The sequence below is a fragment of the Anabrus simplex genome, chromosome 5, assembly GCF_040414725.1.
Source record: "Anabrus simplex isolate iqAnaSimp1 chromosome 5, ASM4041472v1, whole genome shotgun sequence".
Taxonomy (NCBI): Eukaryota; Metazoa; Arthropoda; class Insecta; order Orthoptera; family Tettigoniidae; genus Anabrus; species Anabrus simplex.
Genome location: NC_090269.1, coordinates 156,997,452 through 157,011,997, shown reverse-complemented (window position 1 = coordinate 157,011,997; position 14,546 = coordinate 156,997,452). Strand labels below are relative to the sequence as shown.

General features: G+C 41.1%; 1 protein-coding gene across 1 annotated transcript in view; it reads left to right on the top strand.

Moving 5' to 3' along the window:
• Positions 1-14,546, top strand: part of Nmdar2 (NMDA receptor 2) — an 826,846-nt gene that overhangs the window by 802,058 nt on the left and 10,242 nt on the right. The window contains exon 15 of the mRNA XM_067148050.2: positions 2,403-2,638. Within this exon, the coding sequence (XP_067004151.1) occupies positions 2,403-2,638 (236 nt within the window). The remainder of the gene's footprint in view (positions 1-2,402; positions 2,639-14,546) is intronic.

Below are 14,546 nucleotides of genomic sequence, written 5' to 3'. Positions count from 1 at the left end.
ATCAAGGTAAAGATGTACATAATTTGGTTCTGGAACAAGAAGAGGCTGTTGATTCTGGTGAAATGGGAGACCCAATTTTGAGGTCAGAGTTTGAGAGAGCTGTGAGCCACCTAAATAGGAACAAGGCACCTGGAATTGATTACATTCCCTCTTAATTACCGACTTCCTTAGGAGAAACCAGCATGGCAAGGTTATTCCATTAAGCGTGTAAGATGTATGAGACAGAAGAAGTCCCATCCGATTTTCGGCAGAATGTTGTTATACCTATTCCCAAGAAAGTCGGTGCTGACAGGTGTGAAAATTACCGCACCATTAGTTTAGTATCTCATGCCTGCAAAATTTTAACACGTATTATTTACAGAAGAATGGAAAAACAAATTGAAGCTGAGTTAGGAGAAGATCAGTTTGGCTTCAGAAGAAATGCAGGAGCACGTGAAGCATTTCTGACTTTAGGTCCGATCTTAGAGGATCGAATCAAGAAGGACAAGCTCATGTATATGGCATTCGTAGATCTAGAAAAGGCATTCTATAATGTTGATTGGACCAAGCTATTTAAGATTCTGAAGGTGATTGAGAAGCAATCCAGAAAGGAGTGAGGCAAGGCTGCAATTTGTCCCCCTCCTTTTCAATGTTTACATAGAACAGGCAGTAAAGGAAATCAAAGAAAATTTGGAAAGGGGATCACAATTCAAGGAGAGGTAATCAAAACCTTGAGATTTGCCGATGATATTGTTATTTTATCTGAGACTGCAGAAGATCTCGAGAAGCTGCCCAATGGTATGAACGATGTCTTGGGTAAGGAGTACAAGATGAAAATAAATAAGTCCAAAACAAAAGTAATGGAGTGCGTCGAACGAAGTCAGGTGATGCAGGAAATATTAAATTAGGAAATTAAGTCTTAAAGGGAGTAGATGAATATTGTTACTTGGGTAGTAAAATAACTAACGATGGCAGAAGTAAGGAGGACATAAAATGCAGACTAGCACAAGCAAGCTTCTGAACAGGTTAAGAATAGGTGTTGGAAAGTCTAGGGACAACTTAGTGAAATGGGAATATTTGGACGTGTCACCACTATGTGAATGCGGAGTGGTGCACACTACCATGCATCTATATCAGTGCTCATGTTGCCCTGATTCTTGCAGTGAGGAGGATTTGCACAAAGCACAAGGAAATGCAGTCGCAGTTGCTCGCTTCTGAGCAAATTCTATTTAATACCATTTTGGCATATACTTGTAAAAATTCTTTCTGTTTTACTGTTACTAAATTGTAATATAAAGAAACCAAAAATAAATATTGTATGCCTCTGACTCGAGTAAAATAATAAGCACAAGCAAAGAAGAGCTGTCTTAAGAAAAGAAATTTGCTCACTTCAAACATTAGTATAGGAATTATAAATATGTTTTTGAAGACTTTCGTGTGGAGCGTGGCATTGTATGGATGTGAAACACGGACGATAGCTAGCTCAGAAAGAAAGAGAATAGAAGTTTTGATATGTGGTGTTACAGAAGAGTACTGAAGGTAAGATGGATAGATCGAATCACGAATTAAGGAGATACTGAATCGAATTGGCGAGGGGAGATCGATTTGGATAAATTTGACGATAACAAGGGATAGAATGATAGGACACATCATAAGACACCCAGGAATTGTTCAGTTGGTTTTTGAAGGAAGTGTAGGTGGTAAGAACGGTGTGGGTAGACCAAGGTATGAATATGACAAGCAGATCAGAGCAGATGTACGACGCAATAGTTATGTAGAAATGGAAAGGTTAGCACAGGATAGGGTGGCATTGAAGGGTGCATCAAACCAGTCTATGGACTGATGACTCAAACAACAACAACATGATGCGTTAGGCTGAGGCATTAAAATTCTTTATAATCTTGACGTGAGGATAAACGAATACAGTGACAAATCTTACAAAACATGTGAAAGATAGATGAATCTGGGTCGTTAAAACTTTGAAACACGACATTGCTGCCTAAAACACCAAAGTGTCGATTAATATAAAATTCCGGCTTCAACAACAAATAAGAATCATATTTTACATTCAACGGCATCTTTAAAATCTATGCCCAAGTAATTCTTTAGGTAGCGAGATGTTCATGTGAAGGTCTGAACAAAGGTTGTTGAGTTTGTCCCAGTTCGATGCGGAACCAGAAAGACCTTGCGCAGCGTGATGGAATACTTGACATGCAGCGAAGGACTGCAGTCTTTCTGACACCCTCTGCACAGAAACATAACTAACAAATAGTAGGGCAACTAACGGTTCGAGAGGTGGAGAAATGAAGGCCAGTCACCGTTCCGCATAGTGGTGGTTGGTGTGTGGAGCGGATACTATACTTATGCCTAAAACAGAGACATACCGAGTCACTGGAGACACATTTCTGCTCTTCTCACTGCAGGTGACTTGGAGCGTTTACGGCGATACTGGATGACTGGGACATGCAAGCCAGGCAAACAGGAACACAAATCGAGTGATCCCCTCGCCCTGGAGCAGTTCTTGTCCGCCTTCCTCCTGCTCATGTCAGGGATCCTGCTGGCTGCTCTCCTGCTCTTCCTGGAGCACCTCTACTTCAAATACGTACGCAAGCACTTGGCGAAGACTGACCGCGGAGGATGCTGCGCCCTCATTAGTCTGGTGAGTATGCTGCTGTGAAAACTCAATTCTGTATTCTATAAAAGACACAAAATTTGGACTGCCTGATAATAATAATAATAATAATAATAATAATAATAATAATAATAATAATAATAATAATAATAATAATAATAATAATAATAATAATAATAATAATAAGTGTTACGATGTTTTGTGGATTTGCAGAGGTGAAAGAAGGTGCTGGCTGGAATAGGTCTCAACTACAGAATTAAAGTTAATTTAAAACTTTGACACTGGTTATATTTTCAACAAACAACAAGGTTTAACAATTTTCATATAGACTTTCAAAACTCAACAAATAACAAGTCAGCAACAAGCCAAAATCAGGTACAAAAAAAATTACAAGATTTCGGGGGTTATTACCAAAATCTGGGCTTCAAGACCCAAGTATAATTCCTGAGCTCTCAGCTCACAACTACCATTGCTGAAGGGCATAAAACCCCTACAAGGAGCACTTGCTCCTAATTACCGTGTTAAGAAAAAGAGCAGACCCGCTCTCAATTTGACAAGCCTATCAAAGGCTACAACAAAATTCATTTCTATCTGCCCTTAAGGCACACCAAGAAACAGGGGTATTTGATACCCAACCTACAGGGCCTTTACACGAGGAAAATAAAACACCAGGCTAAGTTACTGGCCCATAACACAAAATAGAATGGAGGCGAAGCTTGCACTCCTAATACACTTTTGAAACCTACTTGGCACTAGGCCGCTTACGCAAGGGCTAATCCCATACTAAGGAGGTGACACGATAAGAAAACTTTATTACATTAAGAAGAGAAGGAAAACGGTTAAGAAAACGTAGTCACCTCAAAAAATATGAGTGGGAGCTCGAGAGGGTTAGGCACTCTCTATCCCAATTTATAGTTAAAGAGGCGGAATTTTTACCAAATGTCTATTACATTTTAAAGATAGGTTACATGAGAAAAGTATCGAACCTGCCCCGAGGGTTAAACTGCTGAGCTAGCAAGAAATAAAGTTATTAAACGGCCATTACCTTGTGGATGAACTGCTGCCCGAAGAAAGAGGCGCTTCCCGCCCCCTGCTACATAATCATACACTAAGCAAGATGTCGATGAAGTGGCCCCGAGACAAGAAAGTCAGCAGTTTAAATACCCTCGTGGAACATTCGAGACCTTTCAAGAATGAGTACACACACCCCCCTCAATTTTATTGGATAGCTTAAAGCAACATATCCATATCGGAGAAGACGTACGTTATTGGTCAAAAATTAATTAGAGAAATTCGGGATTGGCTAAATTCAAAACCCACAAACCACAGAACAAAATTTAGTAAGGTCAAAAACTTATGAACACAAAACTTCTTCAAGAAGGTTCATTACTTTGCAACAGAGTGCGTAATCCTAGTTTTATCTCTGTAGAGACATCTAGAAGACTTCTTGATACGGAATAAACGAACACAAATCGAAATAGACACAGTTCAGAACATTTCAAAATTACACCATTTACCGTAGTGACATCTTTTAAGAAATAGTAGAATTAGTTCAGTTTTCAAGTTTCCAAACTTCTCCTGTAGAGGAGTTTAAATTGGCGCAATATTTGAATGAGCGGCATGGAGGTGTACCGCCCGGTACAGCCCTCCCCCCCCCCGAAAGTCCTTCCAAGGGGGGACACCGAAGAACACAAAAATTTTGTTACAAAAAGGTCCAAGTTTTGCTGATGAGTTGCAGAATTTAGAAGAGAGAAATCTAATTTTGCAGTAGTCGAAGGTCTCAGAAGTTATTTGATATAAGTGGGATTAAATAAAATCCAGTTTTGGAATTTCTTAGTAGTAGCTTTTGATGAAAGGTCTCTATGTTAGTAGTAGTTGAATTCCAAAGGAAAACTTTAATTCTTGGAAGAAGAAAAGAGAGATTTTTTTTTCTAAGTCCACCAGATGTTGATGTTGAATCCAAGAACGTAGTAATTGTGGATATGGCATGTCCACGTAGCTGCATAAGTACGTTAGTTGCCGATTACTTTGACGGCCAGACCAGCCGCCGCTGCTTGTGTCCAGAGGAGGCCGCTCGGAACCCTCAAGTACCCTGAGATACACCTCTCCCGCTACTATGAGAGGGGTAGTGGTGGTGAAGCACGCCGCACACGCGACGATTGTTTACAGTCCGCAGGCAGTTAGCAGGTGGTGCGCCGCACATCAGCCTTGGCCGGAAGGAAGGCTCCGACTCGCCGTACACTGGTTGACCTCACTGGAGTAGAGCGGGCCCGTACTCCACCACAGTGGCGGTACGGCGCCGCACGGCTGCGGGGGCACTGAAACATTAAGATCTCGGCGGCAGAATTTTGTTGGACCATTGTATTTAGGGTACGGTCATGTAGTGAGGCTGAGGGGCCAGCGGCGTGGAAGTTTTTATTTCATTTTAATTAGCCACTGGTGTGGTTTAGCAGGAGACGGGAGCTTGGTAATGGCCTAGGTGGACAGGACAGCAGTTTAACTGACAGGGGAGGTTGTACAATGAATATTTAAATACAAAGAACATGATTCAAAGGGCAGAAGGCCTCAAAATGAAACAAAAAATATAACCTTCAGATGTCTTTCAAAATTATACGGAGCAAGTTAGCACAGAAATTACACAGGTTTCACCTGCGACAGGTGAAAACTAAATATCCTCTCGGTGGCTGGATTGCTCAGTAATAAGGTAACGGGTGTGAGGAAATCGAGAATAATACACGGCCCATGAAATCTGGGGGCAAGCTTGCCTGCAGGAACAAAATTCTTGACCATAACCTGGTCGCCTACCTTCAAATGGGTGGGTCTCCGTCCACGATCATATCTTTCCCTAACTTTTTCATGAGACACTTTAAGATTGGCCTTAGCCTTCTTCTAAAGATATTTAATGTTATCAGGATCTATTGTCTCAGGTAGAATATCACTCAGAGACCAAAGGTTAGAGAGCGGCGTGTTTGGAACAAACTTGAACATCAAAGAAGCTGGAGTAAATTTATGGGATTCATGAACCACCGAATTCAAAACAAAAGCTAACCAATGCAGGGACGTGTCCCACCTAGAATGATCTTCATGATGATAGGCAATAAGAGCCGACCTCAGGTTACAATTGACCCGTTCAGCCAGAGATGGTTGAGGATAGTATGCAGAGGTTGTTACGTGCGAGATGGCTAGATCAAAACAGAATTTACGGAAAAGATTGGAAGTGAATGCTTTAGCATTGTCGGACACAATATATTGACACGGACCAAAAGAAGCAAAATTGGAATTTAAACAAGAAATAGTGGACTGAGCGGTAGCCAGCTTAGTAGGAAATAACCAAGAAAATCGAGTGAAGCCATCTACACACACAAGGATGAATTTATTGGCATTCCCCTTTGACTGGGGAAAGGGTCCGACGTAGTCGATATACAGATTTTCCATTGGGCGCGATGCTTGATGAGAAGACAATAGGCCTATCTTGGTGGACATGGTGGGTTTACTAAGCAACCAAGATTTACAAGCCTTCACTAGTTCACGAATTTCACCGTCCATACCTTTCCAGATGGACCTTTCAAGGATCTTTTCACGAGTTTTGAAGATGCCTAAATGCCCCCCCAATGGAGTCTCATGATAGTACTTAAAGATCATGGGCACAAGAACAGCTGTAACCACTACCTTCATCATCGAATATAGAACACCATTCCTCAATACATAAGGGACAACATGTTCAACAGAAGAAAGGGTTTCCATAATGGGAGCCAGCACTGGATCTTCACGTTGATATTTTTCAATATCCCTAAATAACATGGGAGCATCAGTCAGAATGGCATTAACCTCAGGTAGTATGGACTCGGGAGGTGAAGAACCATGAACCTGTTCAAGGGGCTCTACATCATTCGAAAACATACGGCTTAGTCCATCTGCCACAACATTTTCAGTACCTCTTATATGCCTAACATCAAATTGGAAGGCAGAAATTCGAATGGTCCACCGGGCTATTCGACCAGTACGACGCGGCCTACCTAAGACCCAAGTTAAGGTTTGGTTATCAGTCTCCAAGTCGAACTTGACATGTTCCAGATAAAGGCGGAAATTTTCTAGCGCAAACAAGACAGCCAAACCCTCACGTTCACAGATGGAATACTTGGCTTCTTGAGCCGAAAGAGTCCTAGATGCATAGGCGATGGGTCGCCTCCCTAGTTCGGTCTCTTGAAGAAGGACCGCAGCCACTGCCGACGACGACGCATCGGTTTGGACGATGAATTTCTTCGAGAAATCCGGCATTGCAAGAACAGGGGCATTACACAGAGCTAGTTTGAGATCTTCAAAAGCGGCTTGTTGAGAAGGTCCCCACTCAAAATTGACGCCTTTCCTACGAAGTAAGTTCAAGGGCGCCGCTCTATTGGCGAAATTTGGAATAAATTTCCTGAAGAAATTCACCATACCAATGAACCTGGCAATATCTTTGATGTCCTTGGGAGGTTTGAGGTTGTTCTGGAATGATCCACTGCGACACCATCGGGCGATACAATATGCCCTAGGAATGACATGGAAGGTTTATCGAAGGCGACTTTGGACAACTTCACCCTTAACCCAGCCTTACGAAGGCGATTGAGAACTTCTTTCAGATGATCTAAATGTTCTTCGAAGGTCTCCGAAAATACGACGACATCATCGAGATAGTGGTACAAGTACTCAAATTTTATGTCGGAGAATACCTTGTCTAGCAGTCTCGTAAGCACAGCTGCTCCCGTGGGGAGCCCGAAAGGCACGCGGTTGTATTCATACAAATTCCAATCCGTGGTAAATGCTGTCAGGTGCTTGGATTCTTCTGCTGATGGTATCTGGTTATAAGCCTGGTTGAGGTCCAAGATGGTGAAGAACTTAGCTTTACGAAACCAGGAAAATCAAGAATGAAGGTCAGGAAGGGGCACAGATTGTAACACCACCTTCCGATTGAGAGCCATATAATCAATCACAGGCCTGAAGCCACCTTGGGGTTTCGGGACTAGAAAAATAGGCGAAGAATACGCCGACTTGGAGGGCCGAATAATACCATCCTTCAGCATCTGATCTATGATTTCCTTCAAAGCTTTCATTTTAGGAGGAGACAGCCTATAAGGCGGAAATCGGACTGGAATCGCATCCGTAACCTCTATCTTGTATTCAATAAGGTCAGTAACACCAAGATTATCAGAAACCACCTCTGGAAATGACTGACACAACTTACGAATACTATCAGCCTGTTCCTCAGGTAGATGTCTATGATCTAACAGCATCTCATCCTGGGTAGGCGAAACAGATGAGCATGACACAGAACTACACTTAAGTAAAGGGGTTTTACAATTAGAAGAAAATTTGAAAGTGCACGACTTGCTCTGAAGATCGAGCACTAGACCAGTATGGGACATGAAGTCGGCTCCCAATATAATGGGGCAAGACAAGTGCTTTGCCACAAACAATTTAACTTTCCAAGTAAATTTAGAAATACGAATTTCGGCATTTAAGGAGCCTAAAATTTCTAATGGAGAAGAATTAGCTGAAACATATTGAACCGAAGACGAGCAATAGTCAGGAAGTTTACAAACAGTTTAAAATTTCGAATACCATTCAGCCGAAATAATAGAAGAAACACTGCCAGAACAGTTACAGGCTCATTATTAACCTCGATTTTAAGGAAAGGTACAGGTGCGGGGGAATCCGCCGCAATCCTTAGACATTCCTTAGGGCCTTCAAATGATAAATTAGAAGACTGACATTTCCCCGATCTTTCGCCGGATTTAACCTGGGCTGAGCCTAGGAAAGATGAATCTGCCGACTCAGCCGGAGCCACTAGTCACTTATGCTTGTTGGTGGAAGTTGCACCCGAAGTTGAGCAGGAGGAGGTGCTGTTAGCATTAGGGCAGTTCTTGGCAATAAAACAGCCTTGGGATGACCCTGCTCCATTCCTTGTCCCACTAGATTTAATTGATGGACACTTGTTCCGAAGATGGTCAGGCGACCCACAAGCGTAACATTTACGGGCAGTGATGGTTCGGCGAGTGTAGGCCGAAGGTTACTTGATGACGGAGGGGGCTCCCTCGCGACACGTAGTGTCCCCTTTGGCTGACACAGCCAATGCTTCTAGCTCGGAAAAGGTTTGTGGGCGCGCCGCAAAACACAGATATGACCTATAGGATGGTGATATTCCTTCCACAATAGCATGAACAATTTGATCTTCTGGAAAATGAAGAGCAAACACCCTGGTATAGAATTTGATGTCTTGTATGAAATCCGCAAGATTTTCATCCAGTCTCTGTACTCGATAATAGTATTTCTGAATCAGAGATGACCTCGCACGAGCAGGAATGAAATTTGCGAGGAGGTGTGCATGAAAGTTCAATCGATGACTCTTCTGCTATTGCCCTAACAATCTTGTCCGAGAGGACCCCTATGGCATGTGGATATATAATTTGAAGAATTTGCGAAGCAGAGAGGGAAAACACTAGAGCATGATCCTGGAATTCGACCAAAAATCTCAAAAAAGAAATTACATCACTGGTAGAGTTGACCGAAAACTTAGAAATACCCCTAAGTAACATGGCTAACGGATGAGGCAAACTACTGAACCCAGGTGACATAGTAAGTACCTGCCTAGGGGTTGACGGAGGCTCGGAGGGAGCATTATTCAAAAAGAAGGGCGGAATTGAGGGCCGACGATCAGGGCCGGTTTCTAGATGGGCAGGGGTCTTTTGAGTAACCCCAGCTGTTCTATTTTCTTCCCCTCTGGAAGAAGTTTCCTCGCTGACAGTGTTTACCGCCATGGGCAGGTCAGTTTTGTGAGTCGTTACCCCCGATAGCAATTGACCGACAGTACTGGACAATTTAGAATTGTTTTCAATGAGGGCACTAGCCTCCTTTCCCTGAATGTCACTCAACTTGAGAGACAATAGATCATTAAGCCTATTTTAAAATGAAATAGTCGAGCTTGCACACGTTTAAGTTGATCAGGGGATGGATTCCCTTCTTCATAAAAACTAACTACAGATGATAGCTCAGTAGTATTGTCATTGATCGCGGAGAGAGCGTCGTCAATTTCTTTCTCTCCCAACGTTGGGGTGGTAATAGGCAAATCAAGGGAATCTTTAAGTTTATTGGCATCCAACGCAACCGTGCCGCCAGATTGAACGTTTCTAATAGATAGTTCATAAAGTAATTCCTCCTTACGCAAATAGAAAGGATGGAGGACCTCGCGAGAGCCGGACATGATGGCAGAAAAATTTTGAAAAATAAAAAAAATCCCAGCGACTGAGAATATGGTTAGAGTTCGAATGAAAAGCAATGTTTAGCCGTCAAAAGGGGCTAAATTGAGATCCATTCAACTACGCTCTGCTACCACTTGTTACGATGTTTTGTGGATTTGCAGAGGTGAAAGAAGGTGCTGGCTGGAATAGGTCTCAACTACAGAATTAAAGTTAATTTAAAACTTTGACAAAGGTTATATTTTCAACAGACTACAAGGTTTAACAATTTTCATATAGACTTTCAAAACTCAACAAATAACAAGTCAGCAACAAGCAAAAATCAGGTACAAAGAAATTACAAGATTTCGGATGTTATTACCAAAATCTAGAAGAGAATGTCCACACTTCTTGATACGGAATAAACAAACACAAATCGAAATAGACACAGTTCAGAACACTTCAAAATTACACCATTTACCGTAGTGACATCTTTTAAGAAATAGTAGAATTACTTATATATATATACATAATAAGAGTTTTGTCTGCACATTGCTCAGAATTGGAAGGAAATGGTGTTTCTGCATCGGTTGTGTCCACAGTAATAAAGAAGTACACTTTTTAATTTTCCGTAATTTCTGTCCCTCTGTCTGTATGTATGTACACGCATCACGATAAAACGGCTCGAGAGAATTTAATGAGAATTGGTATGTAAAGTTGCGGAATAAGTCTCTACAGTGTAGGCTATTAATAATTTTGGTCATGCTGAGTGAAATGGTAGTTTAAGGGAAGGCCAAAAATGTAGTTCTCAAATACTTATGTCATTAGTAGTCCTATCGATAAATACTACATAACTAAAGTTATATACTGTAGTATTAAATTTCCGGTCATTTATGTTTTATACATTTTTATCGTACCGGCTATGATAAGAGAGATTCATTAAATTTGAATTTTTTTGCTAAGTCCATATCAGTGCCGAGCTATGAGAAAATGGGTAACAGAATTTAATGAAAATCGGTATGTAAAGTCGGGGAATAAGGAACTACAGTCTAGGCTATAAATAATTTTATTCAGCATGGTTGAAATGGTAGGTTAGAGGAAGGTGCCTAAAATTTAATTTTTGATTGTCTATTTTATTGGCCTATTGAAAAGTTCTACATAACAATAGTTTTAGAGAATCCTCTATATAACACTAATCAGAGAGCGAAAATGGAAGATGTCCGACACTTCGAAGAACGATGGTATCGACCTAAGGAAGGAAAGGGCCACGAAGGGCATGAAAATGAAGGACTCCCTAGGTCTCCACACGTAGTACTGTCGCGGTCAGAAAAGGACAAGAGTTGACCAAGGGAGATCGGATATGATAGATGGAAGTGAGTAACCTGGCACAAGTAAGTGGAAGCAATGGACAAGGGAAATTGTGAAGATGTTTATAAAAATGAGAAAATACTCTAAAGGAACGACTGGTAGAGAATAGGGAGTCCTGAAAGAAAGGATTCACTTTACATTAGATACCCTAGTATCACAGAGTTAGAAGAAAACTAAATATGAAGGCTTACAGCACAGAAAGCTCCTAAAACTGATCAACAATAACATTATATTGACCATTGTGCTTTGTGTCTTCTGCTGCCTATCATCACTGATAATGGGATTACTGGTGCGTACCGAGTATAACAGCCTGCCTGACTATTGGCGGGAGGTAGCTGGAGAGTTGGATCTCTCTCTTCTTTAGCACGCCAGTCCTCAGGTTCATAAATTTTCTGATACTACTTGTTCGTAAATAAAGTGGTTTATCATAGCCAGAGCAAACTAACTTAAGTAATGTGTAGCGGTTCCATGCTGACACGGAGAGATGATATTTTATTTGCTCTCTTGCCATGGAAACGACTTGTTGTAACAGTCTTCCTTTTAGAGAAACAAAGTCGCTGATTTAAAAACTGGAGTCAGTGGTTGTGGTCTAGAATTAATAGTAATGCTGGTGATATTAGGATATTTATTTAAAATGTCAAAAAAATTTACGTTGTTTGACAAAGTACTGACAACATAACACGGTTTCAAGTACGAGATCTTTGGGAAACGAACGCCAGTTATAGTTCAAAAGATTGTACTTTGGCAACTACATTTTTAAGTAGTGATTCCGAGCTGTTTTTGGGCGTATCATTAGTAGCTTCAGATTTCCTAACACCATAAACATCGTGGTGATTGACACGTTCGTGATTTTATCTGCCACGATGGCTAATTTACCGAGGCTTTCTTCTGAAACTAAAATATTTCTTATTGACTCAGGTAATTTATGAACTCATGATGTTCGAAGTACTTTGGTTGAAAGAACTGTTAAAGCCAATGGCTGCATTTTTCGTAAGAGCTTATCACCCAATTCAAGCCTTGCAAGCAATCTTTAAGGTGCTATCGTCACTTCCGCGATGTAATCCCAAAAGTCTTGTTTCGCGGTGTGTACTGTACTCGTTTTCATCATCCGATTGCAATGTATCAAAAATGACAGCCACATATTTACATTCAAGCTGAGAAACTAAATAATCATACACCGTGCATTCTCTTTTAATCTGACTAAGATTGAACTGCGCCTCAGCTTGGTGGAACTAAGCATCTGGACGTTCTAACCAAAATGGAGGTATTTTCACACTCACCTTCTTTCCTATCTTCCTTTATTACTTACACCGGCATTATTGTTCTCATTAGCTTGAGACGTGATGTGGTGCACAAGCTGGAACTGATGAATTCACAATCACAATCTCATAATTCTCACTGACCACGTCGGGGTCACCAGCATTACCATATCATTTAGAGCACAATTAAAACCGCGGCTCAACCTTAAGTAAGGAACACTGGTCGCCACACGTCTACCTTAAAATGTTGCCCCCACTCGCCTGTAGGCTTATGTGAGGAGAACCTCACCGGCCGTCGCACTGGTCAAGATAAGGTCCAAAATCGCTCTTATTTATAAGGATGAGCTGGGCGATGATAGCTTGACTTAATTTGCTCCCTTAGAAACAGAAGACAAACTAGTGAGTGCCAAACTCTAACTGTTACAATACTTCACTAAAGAGAGTTCATTCCAAGTCCCTCAGCCAACTTACCAAACCGGGGAGAGTAGTGGAGGAGATAACTGACATTTCAGTTTGGTACAAACATGGTCACACTTCTGTTTATCATATAGGTATAGTTATAGACTATGTCCAATATATGTCATCACTTCTGTTGAACTAATTGTAGCAAGAGACTCGCAAGAAAAGTGGAGAATGTGGACAGAAATGTGAGGGTAGTTCTGTTGTCATGGAAATGTTTGCAGCAGAAATTTCAGTACGCTACAGTACTGTACTTTCAGATGGTGAAATTCAGTGAGAAGGTACAGTACTGAGGAATGTATGGAGACTCGGAACAGGTGTGCGAAGTATGGTCCAGACTTGAAAAAACAAGGGTGTTCAACTTGGAGTTCAGAATGCAATGCTGCAATTACGAAATTAAGCAATTATTAGAGAAAAGCGATACTGAGAATATTCCTTAAGTTGGAAACATAAAAAATGCAATCTATATTATACTTTGTCGACAGTTAACATAGGAAATATCCTCGAGGAAACGATTCCTAGGGCTTCTACAACTGAAGCATTGCTGGAGGCAAAATACCACATAGTGAGGATGAGTGCCTGCATTCCGAACTCTGGAGAAACTATCTGTTCCGGGGTATATGTTGAATTCAGAGATGGTCAAAGAAGGTGTGGGTTTGAATGGGTCTAACTACAATACCAAGAATTGAATTAAAATTTTAACAAAGGTTATATTTCTTACAATATGAAAAAAACAAATTTAATAAATTTCCACTAGGTGTAATCACAATGAAAAAAAAAAACAGGTACAATGCCAATCTTGAAAAGAGATTTGGAAAATACAAGATTCAATACCTTAATAATTTTGGGCTTCAAGCCCCTAGTTTTACAATGTCTGAGCTACGACCTCAACTTTACAAAATTTCAATTCAAAATGAGGAACAATTTAGTCAAGGGCAGAAATCCCCTAATTCAAGAGCACTTGCTGCCTAAATATGTATCTAGCCTTCCAGAGGCACTCTTTACTATTACAAAACTTTGGAAAAGAGCTAACAGGCTCTCAGTTTCTTACAGCCCGCTCAAGGCAATATTACATCAAAATGTTACATTCTCTGGCCTCACAAGGCACGAATATTACAAATATAAATAGTTTTATACAGGGGTATCTAGTACCCAACGTACAGAGTCTTTGCGAAAAGAACAGGTTAAATAAACGGCCCGAACATAAACTGAATAGAGGTATACACTGCGCTTCCAGTTAATGAAAATATATTAAAACCCTACAGGGCTCTCACACGATGAAACTGGGGCTAATCCCAAACTACTGAGGTGGCTCGTATGGAAATAACTTTAACATTTTACAGGAACGAAAGGTTTCAAAAACGTAGTCACCTCAAACCAAGATGAAGGGGAACTCGAGAGGGTAACTCACTCTCTATCCCTGATTTACAGTTAAAGATTCTGTGAAGTTTTACATTAGCCGAAAGAAAATTTACATTTTAGAAAAGTATGTTACATAGTTAAGATTCGGATCTTCCCCACAGATAAATTTGCGGAGCCAGCAAGAAGGATAGAATTTGCGCGGCCATTACATGGTAGATGTTCTGCCGGCCGAAGAAAGAGGCGCCCCGCCTCCTGCCGTAACACACACACAGA